Source organism: Microtus oregoni, unplaced genomic scaffold, assembly GCF_018167655.1.
Source record: "Microtus oregoni isolate MIOR12 unplaced genomic scaffold, Mior012 000002F_ref0000024, whole genome shotgun sequence".
In the NCBI taxonomy this organism is placed as follows: Eukaryota; Metazoa; Chordata; class Mammalia; order Rodentia; family Cricetidae; genus Microtus; species Microtus oregoni.
This window is the reverse complement of record NW_024543061.1, coordinates 64414595-64427282: the sequence shown is the minus strand read 5'-3', so window position 1 is coordinate 64427282 and position 12688 is coordinate 64414595. Positions and strand designations below refer to the sequence as shown.

At 49.8% G+C, this 12688-nt stretch overlaps 2 protein-coding genes across 5 annotated transcripts; one reads left to right on the top strand and one right to left on the bottom strand.

Moving 5' to 3' along the window:
- The first annotated feature begins 125 nt into the window (after positions 1-125).
- On the top strand, positions 126-3414 carry Tpi1 (triosephosphate isomerase 1). Its single transcript, XM_041635057.1, has 7 exons — positions 126-286; positions 1406-1529; positions 1614-1698; positions 1773-1905; positions 2360-2445; positions 2652-2739; positions 2860-3414. Exons 1-7 carry the CDS (start codon positions 172-174, stop codon positions 2976-2978), a joined length of 750 nt encoding a protein of 249 aa, XP_041490991.1. The 5' UTR covers positions 126-171; the 3' UTR covers positions 2979-3414.
- Positions 3415-3534: 120 nt separating this feature from the next.
- Positions 3535-5482, bottom strand: Spsb2 (splA/ryanodine receptor domain and SOCS box containing 2). Of its 4 annotated transcripts, none has more exons than XM_041639670.1 (3): positions 5336-5482; positions 4147-4889; positions 3535-3858 (listed from the first exon to the last, which is right to left on the bottom strand). In XM_041639670.1, the coding sequence occupies exons 2-3, from the start codon at positions 4808-4810 to the stop codon at positions 3728-3730; spliced, it is 795 nt and encodes a 264-aa protein (XP_041495604.1). In that variant the 5' UTR covers positions 4811-4889; positions 5336-5482; the 3' UTR covers positions 3535-3727. The 4 variants fall into 4 exon arrangements, with proteins under 4 accessions (XP_041495604.1, XP_041495602.1, XP_041495599.1 ...); XM_041639668.1 differs by lacking the exon at positions 5336-5482 and adding an exon at positions 5082-5206; XM_041639665.1 differs by lacking the exon at positions 5336-5482 and adding an exon at positions 5122-5266 and having other exon boundaries at positions 3536-3858.
- Positions 5483-12688: the final 7206 nt, after the last annotated feature.

Here is a 12688-nt window from a genome sequence, read left to right as displayed (position 1 = left end):
AAACACCGGGAGGTGGATAGGCAGAGGGGGAAGGTCTAGCAGCAAGGGGCCGGGCTAACCATGGCGGAGGGCGGGGAGAAGGAGGAGTTCTGCTTCACAGCGCTCTATATAAGTGGCCAGTGGCCCGGGCTGTGTGCTCGTACTGACCTTCAGCCAGTCTGCTCCAGCGCCATGGCGCCTTCCAGGAAGTTCTTCGTTGGGGGCAACTGGAAGATGAATGGAAGGAAGAAGTGCCTGGGAGAACTCATTTGCACCCTAAATGCGGCTAAGGTGCCGGCAGACACCGGTGAGCTCCATTTGGGAGCGGCGGCTCGGCGGCGGGGGGGTGGGAGGAGGAGAGCGGGGGAGAAGATCGGGCGTGGCAGCACCTACTCCCTTTCCGAGTGGACCTGGATGCTGGCCTGGGGACATGGGCCATTTGGTGTCGGGAAGCAAAGAGATGTGCTGAGGTTGGAAAGGCTTCTAAATGGTGCCCTGGCCCCGTGGAGCAGGAAAGGGATTCTTGGAGTGGGGGCTGGGTGGAAGGTCGCCCCTGGGAGTGCACCGGGGCTGCACCAGCTAGGGGCCACGGTTAAGAAGCGGAACCATTGCCGGGTGGATAATCAAGGAGAGGGGCACGTGTCCTCCAGAGTGTGGAGGAGGAAGCTGAGCTTGCGCGGGCTCCCAGCTACCTGCCCCCTTGTTCTCTAGAGCCGTGCGTCTCTGCACGTAGCCTGAAACTCCTCCCCCGCGTCGCAGCTAGCTTCGGCCTCTGTGCTGGGGGCTCCTACTTCTCTACCCCTCCACAGCCTGAGCCACTGCTGCCTTCCTCTAAGGGACTGGGCAGGTGCCAAACATGCTGAACCGTTTGGGAATGAAAAGCTATCCTACCGCTCTCTTCAATCTGGAAATAGGAAAACACGAGGTCTCTGGGAGCTGCTCAACTCCCTGCTGCTCACAGACTCTATCCTCCATCCTTCCGCCTCCTACCCACCTAAATCAGAGAACCTTGAGAATGACCAAAGGGTGTTGATGGTCTGCTCGTTTATTTCCCAAAGAGCCCAACACAAACTCCAGTAACTGGCCTGTCTTCTTAAGCTAAAAATCCTTGCCGCGTTGGAGAAGTGGGGATGGGCTATTTTAGAAAGGATTGGCCCCCGGAGAATGCTGACTCTAGGAGGTGCCCATTCCCAGAATAGCCTGAGGAAATTAGAGCCATGGCTGTTAAAAGAGCAGAGGGCAGGGTAAGGGCCGTGGCCTATCAGGAGCATTAGGAAAGCTTTGGGATTGGTACAGGCCCTGCCTGGGCTGTGTAGTAGACAAAGGTCATCTTTCTGGAATGAAAAAGGGAGGAAAATAGAACCAAGAAAGCGAAGGCATGACAGTTAGCCTGGAGAATGAAGGCTTTCTTTGATCTCATTCTCAGAGGTGGTTTGTGCACCCCCCACCGCCTACATCGACTTCGCCAGGCAGAAGCTAGATCCCAAGATTGCTGTGGCTGCGCAGAACTGCTACAAAGTGACCAATGGGGCCTTCACTGGGGAGATCAGGTGAACCCGAGGCAGAGAGGGGCGTAGAGGGCAGTTTTCTTGTAGGCTCCTTGCTGAACCTTGGTGTTTATCTGTTTGTTTTAGCCCTGGCATGATCAAAGACTTAGGAGCCGCATGGGTAGTGCTGGGGCACTCGGAGAGAAGGCACGTCTTTGGGGAGTCCGATGAGGTTGGTAAGCAGGAGAGGAGGTAAGGGATGCTTTTATCCGAGAGGGCTGGCTCACTGTATTTTTTCTTCAACAGCTGATTGGGCAGAAAGTAGCCCATGCCCTATCCGAGGGGCTCGGAGTGATTGCCTGCATTGGGGAGAAGTTAGATGAAAGGGAAGCCGGCATCACCGAGAAGGTTGTTTTCGAGCAAACCAAGGTCATCGCAGGTATCTCTGGAGAAGGACCTTTGAGCCTAGCAAGGGCTGCCGAGATGGGTGGGGAGGTCAAAAACCCTGCCACCTGCCTGATTGTGTTGAGCCAGGAAAAGAGGGTGACTTGCGTGGTCCTTGCCACTTCTGTTCCTGCAGAAGGCGGAAACCCTACCGTCAAACGTCACTAGGTGCTGGTGAAATGGCTCTGTGGGCAAGGGTGCTTCCAGCCAAGGCTGAGGGCCTGTTTGATCCCCCAGACCCACATGGTAGGAGAGAACTCCTGCAAGTTGTCCTCTGGCCTCCATATGTGTGCCACATGTATACACACACTCACATATAAATTGTTTAAAAAACTAGGTGATGAGAAAAGGCTCCCCAGGGGCAGCAAGCCATTACTGTTACACCCTAGAGAGCTTTGCTGGGCAGCTCCCTCCTCTTCACTGTTTTCGCCCTGGTCTCTGTCCTGCAGATAATGTGAAGGACTGGAGCAAACTGGTCCTGGCCTATGAACCTGTATGGGCCATTGGTACTGGCAAGACTGCAACCCCTCAACAGGTAACTGCCCAGGAGCCCCAGGGGTCCCCAAACTCTCCAAGAAGTGTGACTTCCCAAGGATGCTCATTTCTAGACCTTGCTATTCTCTGATCCCAGGGCTTTTCCAGAAACTAAACCCTGTCCAAGCACCAATGGGTTTTGTTTGTTTGTTTGTTTCTCTTTGAATGAACAGGAAAGGTCTTACTTGGTCTACCTTCTCTTTCTAGGCCCAGGAAGTGCATGAGAAGCTTCGGGGTTGGCTGAAATGCAATGTCTCTGATGCGGTGGCTCAGAGCACCCGAATCATTTATGGAGGTGAGTGGGTCTGGCCCTGGCCAGGATGGAAATGGGCTAAGATCAACTGAGGCCCCACAGAGGTAGGGTTTAAGTGGATTACCCATCCCTGACCGAGCCGCCTTCCTGTTTCTGTTACAGGTTCAGTGACTGGAGCAACATGCAAAGAGCTGGCAAGCCAGCCTGATGTGGACGGCTTCCTCGTGGGCGGGGCTTCCCTCAAGCCTGAATTTGTGGACATCATCAATGCCAAACAATAAGCACCATCCATGTCCCCTGCCCTCTGCCAGGCCAGGACTAGGTTGCCCAGAAGCTTAGGAACAGCTCCTACCAGTCACATGCTCCTGATGTCATCTGCCCCATCTTGTGTCCTAATCCACGCTGGTACCTTCCTGAACCTTTTCCACCTCCCTGTAATGGTTGGGACCAGGCCAATCCCTTTACCACCTAAGAATGAAATACATCACCTGTTTCACCAAGGCTCGGGGAGGAGGGCGGAACGAGTGGAACTGATTCTGTCCCTTCAGGTGAGGCAGGAAAGTGAAATCACCTTTCCTTCCCTTCTCAGTGTATACTGAAGTCGAGATCCTCTGGCCCTAAGAGGCCGGGCATGTTCCCCTCTCCCACAGTGCCCAAGCCCTAGTATCATGTTTGTGAACCATCTTACATGTAAGGGAAATAAACACCTGGCCCTAAGCTTTGCAGTTTGTCACCTTCGTCGCGTGTTTCCATATGATTTCTTAGACAGTGACAGGACTCTGGGGGAGGGGGTGTAACAAAACAAAACAGGCTCTGACAATACCGCTCATTTTTTACTTGAAAAACATCTCTTGTGGCACGCTGCCACAGCCCTTAGGTCCACTTCCTTGTCTTGGCCCTCTGTAAGGGCCAAGCTTCTCCTTGCCTTAGCTTCACTGACTTAAGTTTTGGTCTAGGCCAATGGTACCTCTCCACCTGTCGCCACCGTGCTGATGGTGGCCAGGTGCCCGCACAATCTGGTGCCAAAGGGTCATTTGTAGAGCAGGTAGCGCTTCATGGCAGCGGGCAAAGGCAGGGTGGAGATTTGGCCAAGCCGGGTATCCCCCAGCGCATGGCGCACACACAGGCGGCTCAGGTGCAGAAGGGATTGTGGTTCCTCGGCTGAGAGAAGGAAAGCAAGGTTAGTAGAGATGCATTTGCAGTCAGACATCCTCAAACTCTAAGGTCCCACTCAGGCTCCTTATTCCTTCAGGTCTGCCTGCACCTGAGGAGATCTGAGGCTCTGAATTTCCACACCACACAGCCAGTAAGGCCTGGGAGTGAAGCTAGTTATCCAAGTGACAAGCCAAAGTGACTTAAAGCCCCCTTCCTGTGGCCCAAGCGTGAGTTTCCATCCCAAACCATTGCCAGGAGTGGCAATTCTCTCCCCACACCTAGGCCAGGTCTCACCTCTTCTCTCGCCCATGTAGCGGATGCGGACCTGGCACTGGCCCCAAACAGCGCTTACAGAGGGATAGAGGGTCCTGCCCTTCAGTCCACGGAAGGCTGGTCCCAGGTACGTGCCCCCAATAGAGTAGCCCAGAGTCCCCTCCTCCATGTCGAGAACCACCAACAGTCTCTCTGGCACCACTAGCTGCTCACCCTGAGGTCCGGCTGGGTATTGGGGGGCCTCCAGGCCCTTACTCTGGTGATACAATTTGCCCCGCCCAATATCCCAGCCCCACGACTCGCCGTTGCTGCCCAAAAGCGCCGCGTAGTGGTCAATCTGCAGCGGGGCGAGGGCAGTGGCCACGCCCACCACGGCGTGTGTGCCCCTCTGCTCCAGGGGCCAGCTGATCTCCCAGGCATGCAGGCCCCTCGAGTAACCCTTCTTTCCCCGGACCCCATCGGTGCTTTGGGCCACAGGGCGCCGCTCGAAGCACAATCCCCCTTCCTTGACATCGATGTTCTCGGAACAATCCTTGGGATTCCAGCCGTGGCACCGTTGGGCCCCTAGGTCAGGAGGGGGTGCAGACAGGAGCTCCTCCAAGCCCTCGGGAGGGGAGAAGTCAGAGTACAGAGCATGGGAGGTGGGGGTGCTGCTGCTGCCCCTTGCAAGGGCCGTCTGGCCCATGAGGTGAGCAGCTGAAGGGATCCTCGAAACAGACCTGCTGGGGCGTCTCTCTTCTGAAAGTTGAACTCCGGATCGTCCCCTGGAGCGGTGTGGAAAGAGAACCGACTGTGAAGCGCAGCATCTTTCCCTCCGCTCCCGTCATCCGTTCACCAGTGTGTGCCAACCAGCCTGCTTACTTTTGGTCCCCCAACCCTCCTGGATCCATCACTCTGCTTTCACCCCATCTGCCCCGCGCCCCCCTCCAAGATTCTCACAAGTGTACCCCTCAGACCTCACCAAGGGCCTTCCCCCTTGCCGTCCCTAAGCGTCACCTCGCTGGGCTCTCCAGCCCGCGGGGACCTCGGCCGAAGCACAGACCGACACGGGTAGGGTAAGGTAGACGCGCCCCTGACCCGCCACCGCTTCCGGCTCCAGCGGGCACGCCGAACGCCCGCCCGCGCTCCGCCCCGGGACTCGGTGGGTAGTTAACCCTCTCGTCCCCGCCCAGACCGCGCTCGCCAGCCACGCCCCCCGTGGGTACCTCACCCGCTGCAAGAGACCGAGGCAAAGAATCTGTGGTGATGCCAGTCGAGGACAGGAGCGCATGATTTGTGGAGCCCACTCTGGATGGGTAACCTCTTGTCCCCTCCCAGGACTCGATCTGCCCCGACGCGAGGCTCTTCACCACTTAATCTTTCCGACGCCACCTGAACAGCAGCGTGCCCCGCCCCGCCCCCGCGTCCCTGGCTAGAATTAACCCTTTGATGACATCATAGCCTTGGCTTCTCCAAGGAGAGTGTTCTCCACTGGAGACCTTTGTGCTACCTGTACGAGTCATTCCGAGACCCTAAGAGTAAGAGGCATTGACACCCTTTCTGAACTACTGCTCCCACTTCGTAGAACGTGGGGACTGTTTCTTCCCTGAGTCTCCCTATGACTCTGAAGTGGTAGCCATTCATCCTCCTGCCTCAGCCTCTTGAGACTACTAGTGGGTACCTCCTCTCCTGGATGTGCTTCAAGGATCAGTTTTGAGTGAAGCCAGATCATTAGCTGCATTATCATGGAGATTGCCATTGAGTTTTGACCTCCTCAAATGCCTATTGATAACAGTTCAAATACCCCACAATGCTACAGGTAACTTTAACTCTTTTTTTTTTTTTTTTTTTCGTAATAGGGGCTATGTAACTTTGGCTGGCCTAGAACTCCCTAGACATTGATCGGCCTGCCTCTGACTCCTAAATGTTGACCTAATTTTAACTTTTTTTTCGTTATTGTTTGGTTGGGTTTGAAATAGTGTCTTGTAGCCCATCCTAGGACAAACCTGGCTGTGCAGCCAAAAGATGGCCTTCGATTCCTGCTCCTCTTAGCCCCACTTTCAAGTACTTGGATTATTGGGGTATGAGTCACATATGGCTAATTTTAACTTTTTAAAATTCATGTGTGGGGTTGCTGAGATGGCTCAGGGGTTAAGAACAGTGGCTGTTCTTTCTGAGGACCCAGTCCAGGTTCCAGCACACGACCATCCATACATCCCAGTTCCAGGAGAGTTGATGCTTTTTCTGACGTCCACATGAATGTGGCACAGACACACAGTCACAAAAGAAAAAACAAAAAACGAATACGTATGTAAAATAAACGAATCTTTTTCTTTACAAGACAGTGTTTCTCTGTGTAGCCCTGGCTGTCCTGGAACTCGCTCTGTAGATCAGGTTGGCCTCGAACTCAGAAATCTGCCTGCCTCTGCTTCCCAAGTGCTGAGAAGCACCACCATCCAGCAAAACAAAGTAATCTTAAAAAATAAAATCTAGATGTAATAATATCCTAAATTGTGGGGCTGGAGAGATGGCTCAGTGGTTAAGAGCACTGTCTGCTCTTCCAGAGGTCCTGAGTTCAATTCCCAGCAACCACATGGTGGTTCACAACCATCTGTAATGAGATCTGGCGCCCTCCTCTGGTGTGTGGGCATACATGGAGGCAGAATGTTGTATACATAATAAATAAATAAATCTTTAAAAAAAAATAATAATATCCTAAATTGTGTTTGTGATTGCTTCCTTTTGGATGCTGGGAATTAAACTGAAGTCCTGTTTACTAAGCAAGCATTGCTTTACCGTTCAAATATGTTACTTGGTGAATTTTACACGCATGTGCACACTTGATTGACACCACCAACAAAGTAAAAAACTTCACTAGCATTCCAGAAGGCTTATTCTTACTTACTCTTTCCCATGGACATAACTGGTAAAATTTTTTTGAAGGGGATCAGGATTTTTTTTTTTTTTTGGTTTTTTTCGAGACAGGGTTTCTCTGTGGGTTTTTTTTTGTTGTTGTTGTTTTGTTTTTTTGTTTTTTGTTTTTAGAGACAGGGTTTCTCTGTGGCTTTGGAGCCTGTCCTGGAACTAGCTCTGTAGATCAGGCAGGTCTTGAACTCACAGAGATCCGCCTGCCTCTGCCTCCCGAGTGCTGGGATTAAAGGCGTGCGCCACCATCGCCCGGCCTTTCTCTGTGGTTTTGGAGCCTGTCCTGGAACTAGCTCTGTAGACCAGGCTGGTCTCGAACTCACAGAGACCCGCCTGCCTCTGTCTCCCGAGTGCTGGGATTAAAAGCGTGCAGTACCACCACCTGGCCGGGGATCAGGATTTTTAGCTCTGTAGAACACATCACCAAGTGGGGCTGGAAAAAGATGGAAGACTGCTTTTCAACCAAGGCTTTAGGTTTCCATTTGGGAAATAGAAACACAGTTGGGCATTTTCCCCAGGAAGATAGCAATGGGAGTTACTGAGTACCAGGCTCAGCAGCGCCCTCCCAGGGTTCAGAGCAGGACGTCTACAGCAAGCAAAAGCTGGCTAAGAGATCTGAGGGTAAAGAAAATAAATTAGCTCACATAAGTCTTTTTATCATGTCTCATTTATTCTTCCTATGCTCTCTCCAATCTTCTCTTGATGTTTCCCTTTTGATGTTCCTCCTTGCTGTTCCTCCACATTGTTCTTCCTATCCCACAAGGTTTCTAGTTTATACTCCCACAGACATAGTTAACAAACATGCATTAAATTTTTTTTTATTTATTTTATGGATATGAGTGACCTGTCTTTGGGCACACCAGAAGAGGGCACCAGATCCTATTACAGATGGTTGTGAGCCCCCATGTGGTTCTGGGAATTGAACTCAGGATCTCTGGAAGAGCAGCCACTGCTCTTAACCACTGAGCCATTTCTCCATCCCCAAACATGCATTTTTTAGGGCTAACAGGATGCACAAAAGACTGACAAGGTAGGCACCATGTCTCAGAAGGGGCAAGACTGTGAAGATCCCTGGCAGATACTAGGAGTATTAGGATGGAGGCCAAGATCCCAGTGCTGTATCTGTTGTCACCCAGGTGACACTCGGGAATTCCTTCTCTGGAGCTGGTGTAGCGACCCAAGCCCTTTTCCTGTATATTTCAGGGGTAAAGGTGCAAACAGTTAATTTCCTAGACTAAGACCTTGTGTCAAGTGAAAGGTGAAGGTAAGTACAGAATATTAATAGCTTGTTAGGGTAGAGTAAGGGTTAGTCCATTACACCTTCCTGAGTCTTCCGCTAGGGAATTCAGGGCCACCCAGACCTGTTTGTCAGTAAGAGCGGACATACTGTCTCTCTGCTCAGTGCTCAGGGCTCCTTTCTTGTCAATAAGTCCTACCAATAAGGATAATTATGGTGGACTAGCTGTATGTAGATTTGACTGAGAGCAAAGGTTTGGCTGAGTGAATGCTTTCACGCCAGGGCCCCACAATGTGGGAGAAGGTATACAGTTGCCAGTACAGGAAAGTCAGGTTTAAAGAGTGCTTTATACACTGCTGGGATATTTGGGGATGAATCCCATGATGGAAGGGAGAAATGTCATGCTTTCACAAGATTCCTACAGAATTGACAATGACTATCCAAACAACAGTTGTTCCTGAAGCTCTGCCAATTGGGTTCTCCACCGGACCATACCCGTGTGAATCTGTTCACGATCTACCGCTGTATTTTCACTGTGTGATACTTGTGGTTCACATCGAGATACCTCCTTCAAGCTGGAAGACAGCCCTTTTGCCACTGACTCTAATGCACTAGATCCACCTTGGTGCCTGTTCCCCCAGACATAGCCTCACTAACAGTCTAAGTCCTTTCTAAAACTATGAGTCTATCGTTGGCTAGTCTTGAACGTCCATCCAAAGGCTACCTTGTCTAGCAGGAGCTTTGAATGGTGACTTAAGACAGAACATTAAAAAAAAAAAAAGATTTCATTTTCTGTGTGTGAGTCTTTTATTGAGCGCACTCATGCATGTGTGTATGTATACCATACACTTTCTTGGTGTCCAAGGAAGCCAGAGCAGGACACAGGGTCATCTGGAATTGGGATTATAGACGGTTGTGAGCCACTGTGTGGGTGCTGGGAACCACACACTTGTCCTTCTGCAAGGGAGCCAAGGGCTCTTAACCTTTGAGCTGTCTCTCCAGCCTGAAGACAAAACCTTCCCTGTGGTCTCATTCCTCTGGTCTCATTGGGGAACGTACCCAGAGCCTCGTGACCATACTCCACTACTGAGCTACAAGCCCACCCTGAATCAGAGTGCCGCCTTGACATTCTATGTAGCCTTGCATTTCCAGTGCTGAGCATTTTCTGGTTCATGTCTTCTAGCAAGAAATACAAGAGATCTATACGGCTTTGGATTTTGGTTGGTTTGGGTTTCATTGTTGTTTGCTTTTTAGTTTTTAAAATTATATTTATTTTTGTGTGGATGTGGTTGTGTGTGACACAGTCTGCAATGTGTGGAGGTCACAGGACAATTGTGAGGCAGCAGCTCTGTTTCCACCTGTGAGTCCCAGAGGTGAAGCCAGGCGGCCAGGCATGGCAGCAAGGGCCTTTACCAAGTCGCCATCTTACAGCCTCTGTGCATATGTGTTGTTTAATGTACACGGTGTTCTGCCTACATGTATGTCTGTGCACCATATGGGTGCACAGCTTACGGAGACCAGAAGAAGGTGTTGGCTCCCCTGGGACTAGGGTTACTGATGGTTGTGAGCCAACATGTAGGTCCTGAGAATTAAAAATGGGTCTGCTTTCGTGCTGGAGAGATGGCACAGCAGTTAAGAGCACTGCTTGTTCTTCCAGAGGATCCGAGTTCAATTCCCAGCATCCACATGGCCACTTACAACTATCTGTAACTCCAGTTCCAGGGCTCTGATACCTTCACACCAATGCACATAAAATAAAGTTAAATAACTTAAAAAGAAAATGGGACTGCTAGAATGCTAGAAGAGCAGAGGATTCTTAATCACTGAACTGTCTTTCCAGTCCTTGTTTTTGTGTTTGTTTACTTATTTGATTTGTTGTTGTTGTTGTTGTTGTTTTCTGGGGGACAGCATCACATGTAGCCCAGGCTGGCCTCTGACTAGTGCGTAGCCAAGGATGACCTTTAACTCTTGATCGTCCTCCAAGTGCTAGGATTACAAGCATGTACCACCATGCTGAGCTGCCAATTTTCTTTAAAGATGAATCACTTGAACTTCGGTGGAACTGTAGTAACTTTAGAATTGGATGACCCTCTTTTACAAATGTCTTTAATTGCATTTATTTTTGTTTGGAACAAAGGGAACACTGGTGAAGGTCAAAGGGCAACCATGTGGGTGCCAAGAATCATACTGAAATCATTAGACGTGGCCACAGGTGCCCTTCACCTGCTGAGTCACCTTGCTAGTCCACTTTTAGAAATCTCTTGACTCTCGAATACACATATGCTGATGTCTTGAAATCATATTTAGATATCATATATATAATTTAAATCCCATGCATATACACGTACAAATATGAAAACCTATATATATGCATGCACATACACATATGCATACATATAGACATACATATAAGTGTGTACATGTACATATACACATATGCATATAGATACATATATGTGCGTGTATAATATATATTAAAACAAATATACATGCATGTTCATATGAAATGGGAGCTATTGGCCCTTGTTTAGTAAGCCAGTTTTTTTCCAGATTGAAAAGATTCTGTTTCTTTGCTTGGATAACAAATGAAGTGCTAGCCAGGCGGTGGTGGCACATGCCTTTAATCCCAGCACTTGGGAGGCAGAGGCAGGTGGATTTCTGTGAGTTCGAGGCCAGTCTGGTCTACAAGAGCTAGTTCCAGGACAGGCTCCAAAGCTACAAAGAAACCCTGTCTCGAAAAACCGAAAAACAAACAAACAAACAAACAAACAAAAACAAATGAAGTGCTTGGACTGCCTTCAGACAAGGTACCTTAAAGCAGTATAATCTAAATAAAAAAAAAAAAAGCAAAACAAGACACACCTAGCCTTGGTCCAGCACTGGGCTCAGTAGAACATAGCTCAGTTTCCATCTTACAGGCTGGCCAAGTTCTTCCCTGTTTAATAAGACCACTGTTGTTCACATTCATGTCTGTTGTAAAACTGAACCTTTCATTCTCACGACAGGTGATTCCAGTTTTCACAGACTCGTACAGAAGGTTCATATACCTTTAACTTGGGAGCCAGAACATTTGCTGAGAGACTGTGTCGCCTATATAGGACAGGGAAGCCGCACCAATGAAATTTCAACAATATGTTTGCCTAAATAAGGCCTGAACAATGACACCACTGACGTGCCACGGAGAAAGGGGGAAATCTTACGAGGCCCCACCCCTGTATGAAGAGCTAAAGGCAATGAATGGCTGCTGAAAAAGAATCAGTCTTCCCCAGGGTTCTCCAACGCCAAGGGGTCAGTTCTAAAAACACGTACATACGAGCGATTTTAAATGAACTCAGCAGGTTGTATTTATATGTTTGTGTGTATATCAACAATGAAAAACAAATAGTATTATGTAATATGTAAAACAAACCAGAAAGGATTAAACCTGAAAGGAAAGCCTATTTTCCGAATTCACCAATGAGGACGAAATGGCAACTGGGCTGAGGTTGAGAAACCTGGATTACTGGCCGCCCGCAGGCCCCGCCTCTGGCTCCGGCCCCGCCCCCTCCGCCCCTGGTGCTAGTCCCGTAACCAAGGCAACGCACTGGCAGGATGGAGTGGGAAAGCTGACTCACTCAAGCTGACGGTCACGTGCGTGGGCGCATAGTGTGCGCTCCGGAGGACTGGGGGGTCTCTCGAGTCCTCAGTCGGCTCCAGAAGTCTGCCACCTCGAGCCCTCCCCTGAACTGCAGCTCGTGCTTTGGGAGTTAACACTCAGGTCTGGAATGTTCTACCAGAGGAAACCTGGGTGGGGATGGGCTGGAATAGGGAAGTCCTTTTGGAGGAGAGCTGACCAAGGAAAGCCGGCGAGGTGAGCAAGGGTTAGAAAAAGCCTGGTGTGGTGACGCACGCCTGTAATCTTAGGTATTTGGATGGCCAGAAGGATGATGGAGAGCTTGAAGCCAGCCTGGGATATATACCAAGACCTTAGCTAAAAAAATAAAAATAAAATAAATAAATAAATAAAATAAAAAATACCCGAGCCGCGCGAGGTGGCGCCCTCCCAGCACTCAAGAGCCAGGTGGATACAGAGCCAGTTCCAGGACAGCCCGGCCTACACAGAGAAATCCCCATCTCAAAAATAGACAGATAAACAGATAGATAGCTAGGTAGATAATAAAAACAGAATTATACAGACGAGTTTTGTCTGCAAGCCAGAAGTAGGGAGAACCAAACCTGAACCAAGGGTGGAGGGAGATTTATGAGAACATCTTAACCGAAGCTTGCCTTACCCTCAGTTAGTTTTGAAGACTCAGTTGTGGCAGCCTGATAAAATGTTTACTTGCTCTTCATCTGCTGATCTTCCCCCACAGTTAGAAATCTCAGTATAGCGGGGGTGGTAGATCATTGGGAGGGGGCTTGCCTAGCACATACTAGACCTTG

Excerpts from the sequence above, each read along its gene's own strand:
- Tpi1 (XM_041635057.1), top strand. The coding sequence starts at position 172 with ATGGCGCCTTCCAGGAAGTTCTTCGTTGGGGGCAACTGGAAGATGAAT. Across the intron at positions 287-1,405 it reads TAAGGTGCCGGCAGACACCG|AGGTGGTTTGTGCACCCCCC; the intron begins GTGAGCTCCATT and ends TCTCATTCTCAG. Across the intron at positions 1,699-1,772 it reads TCTTTGGGGAGTCCGATGAG|CTGATTGGGCAGAAAGTAGC; the intron begins GTTGGTAAGCAG and ends TTTCTTCAACAG.
- Spsb2 (XM_041639670.1), bottom strand. The coding sequence starts at position 4,810 with ATGGGCCAGACGGCCCTTGCAAGGGGCAGCAGCAGCACCCCCACCTCC. Across the intron at positions 3,859-4,146 it reads CTACATGGGCGAGAGAAGAG|CCGAGGAACCACAATCCCTT; the intron begins GTGAGACCTGGC and ends TCCTTCTCTCAG.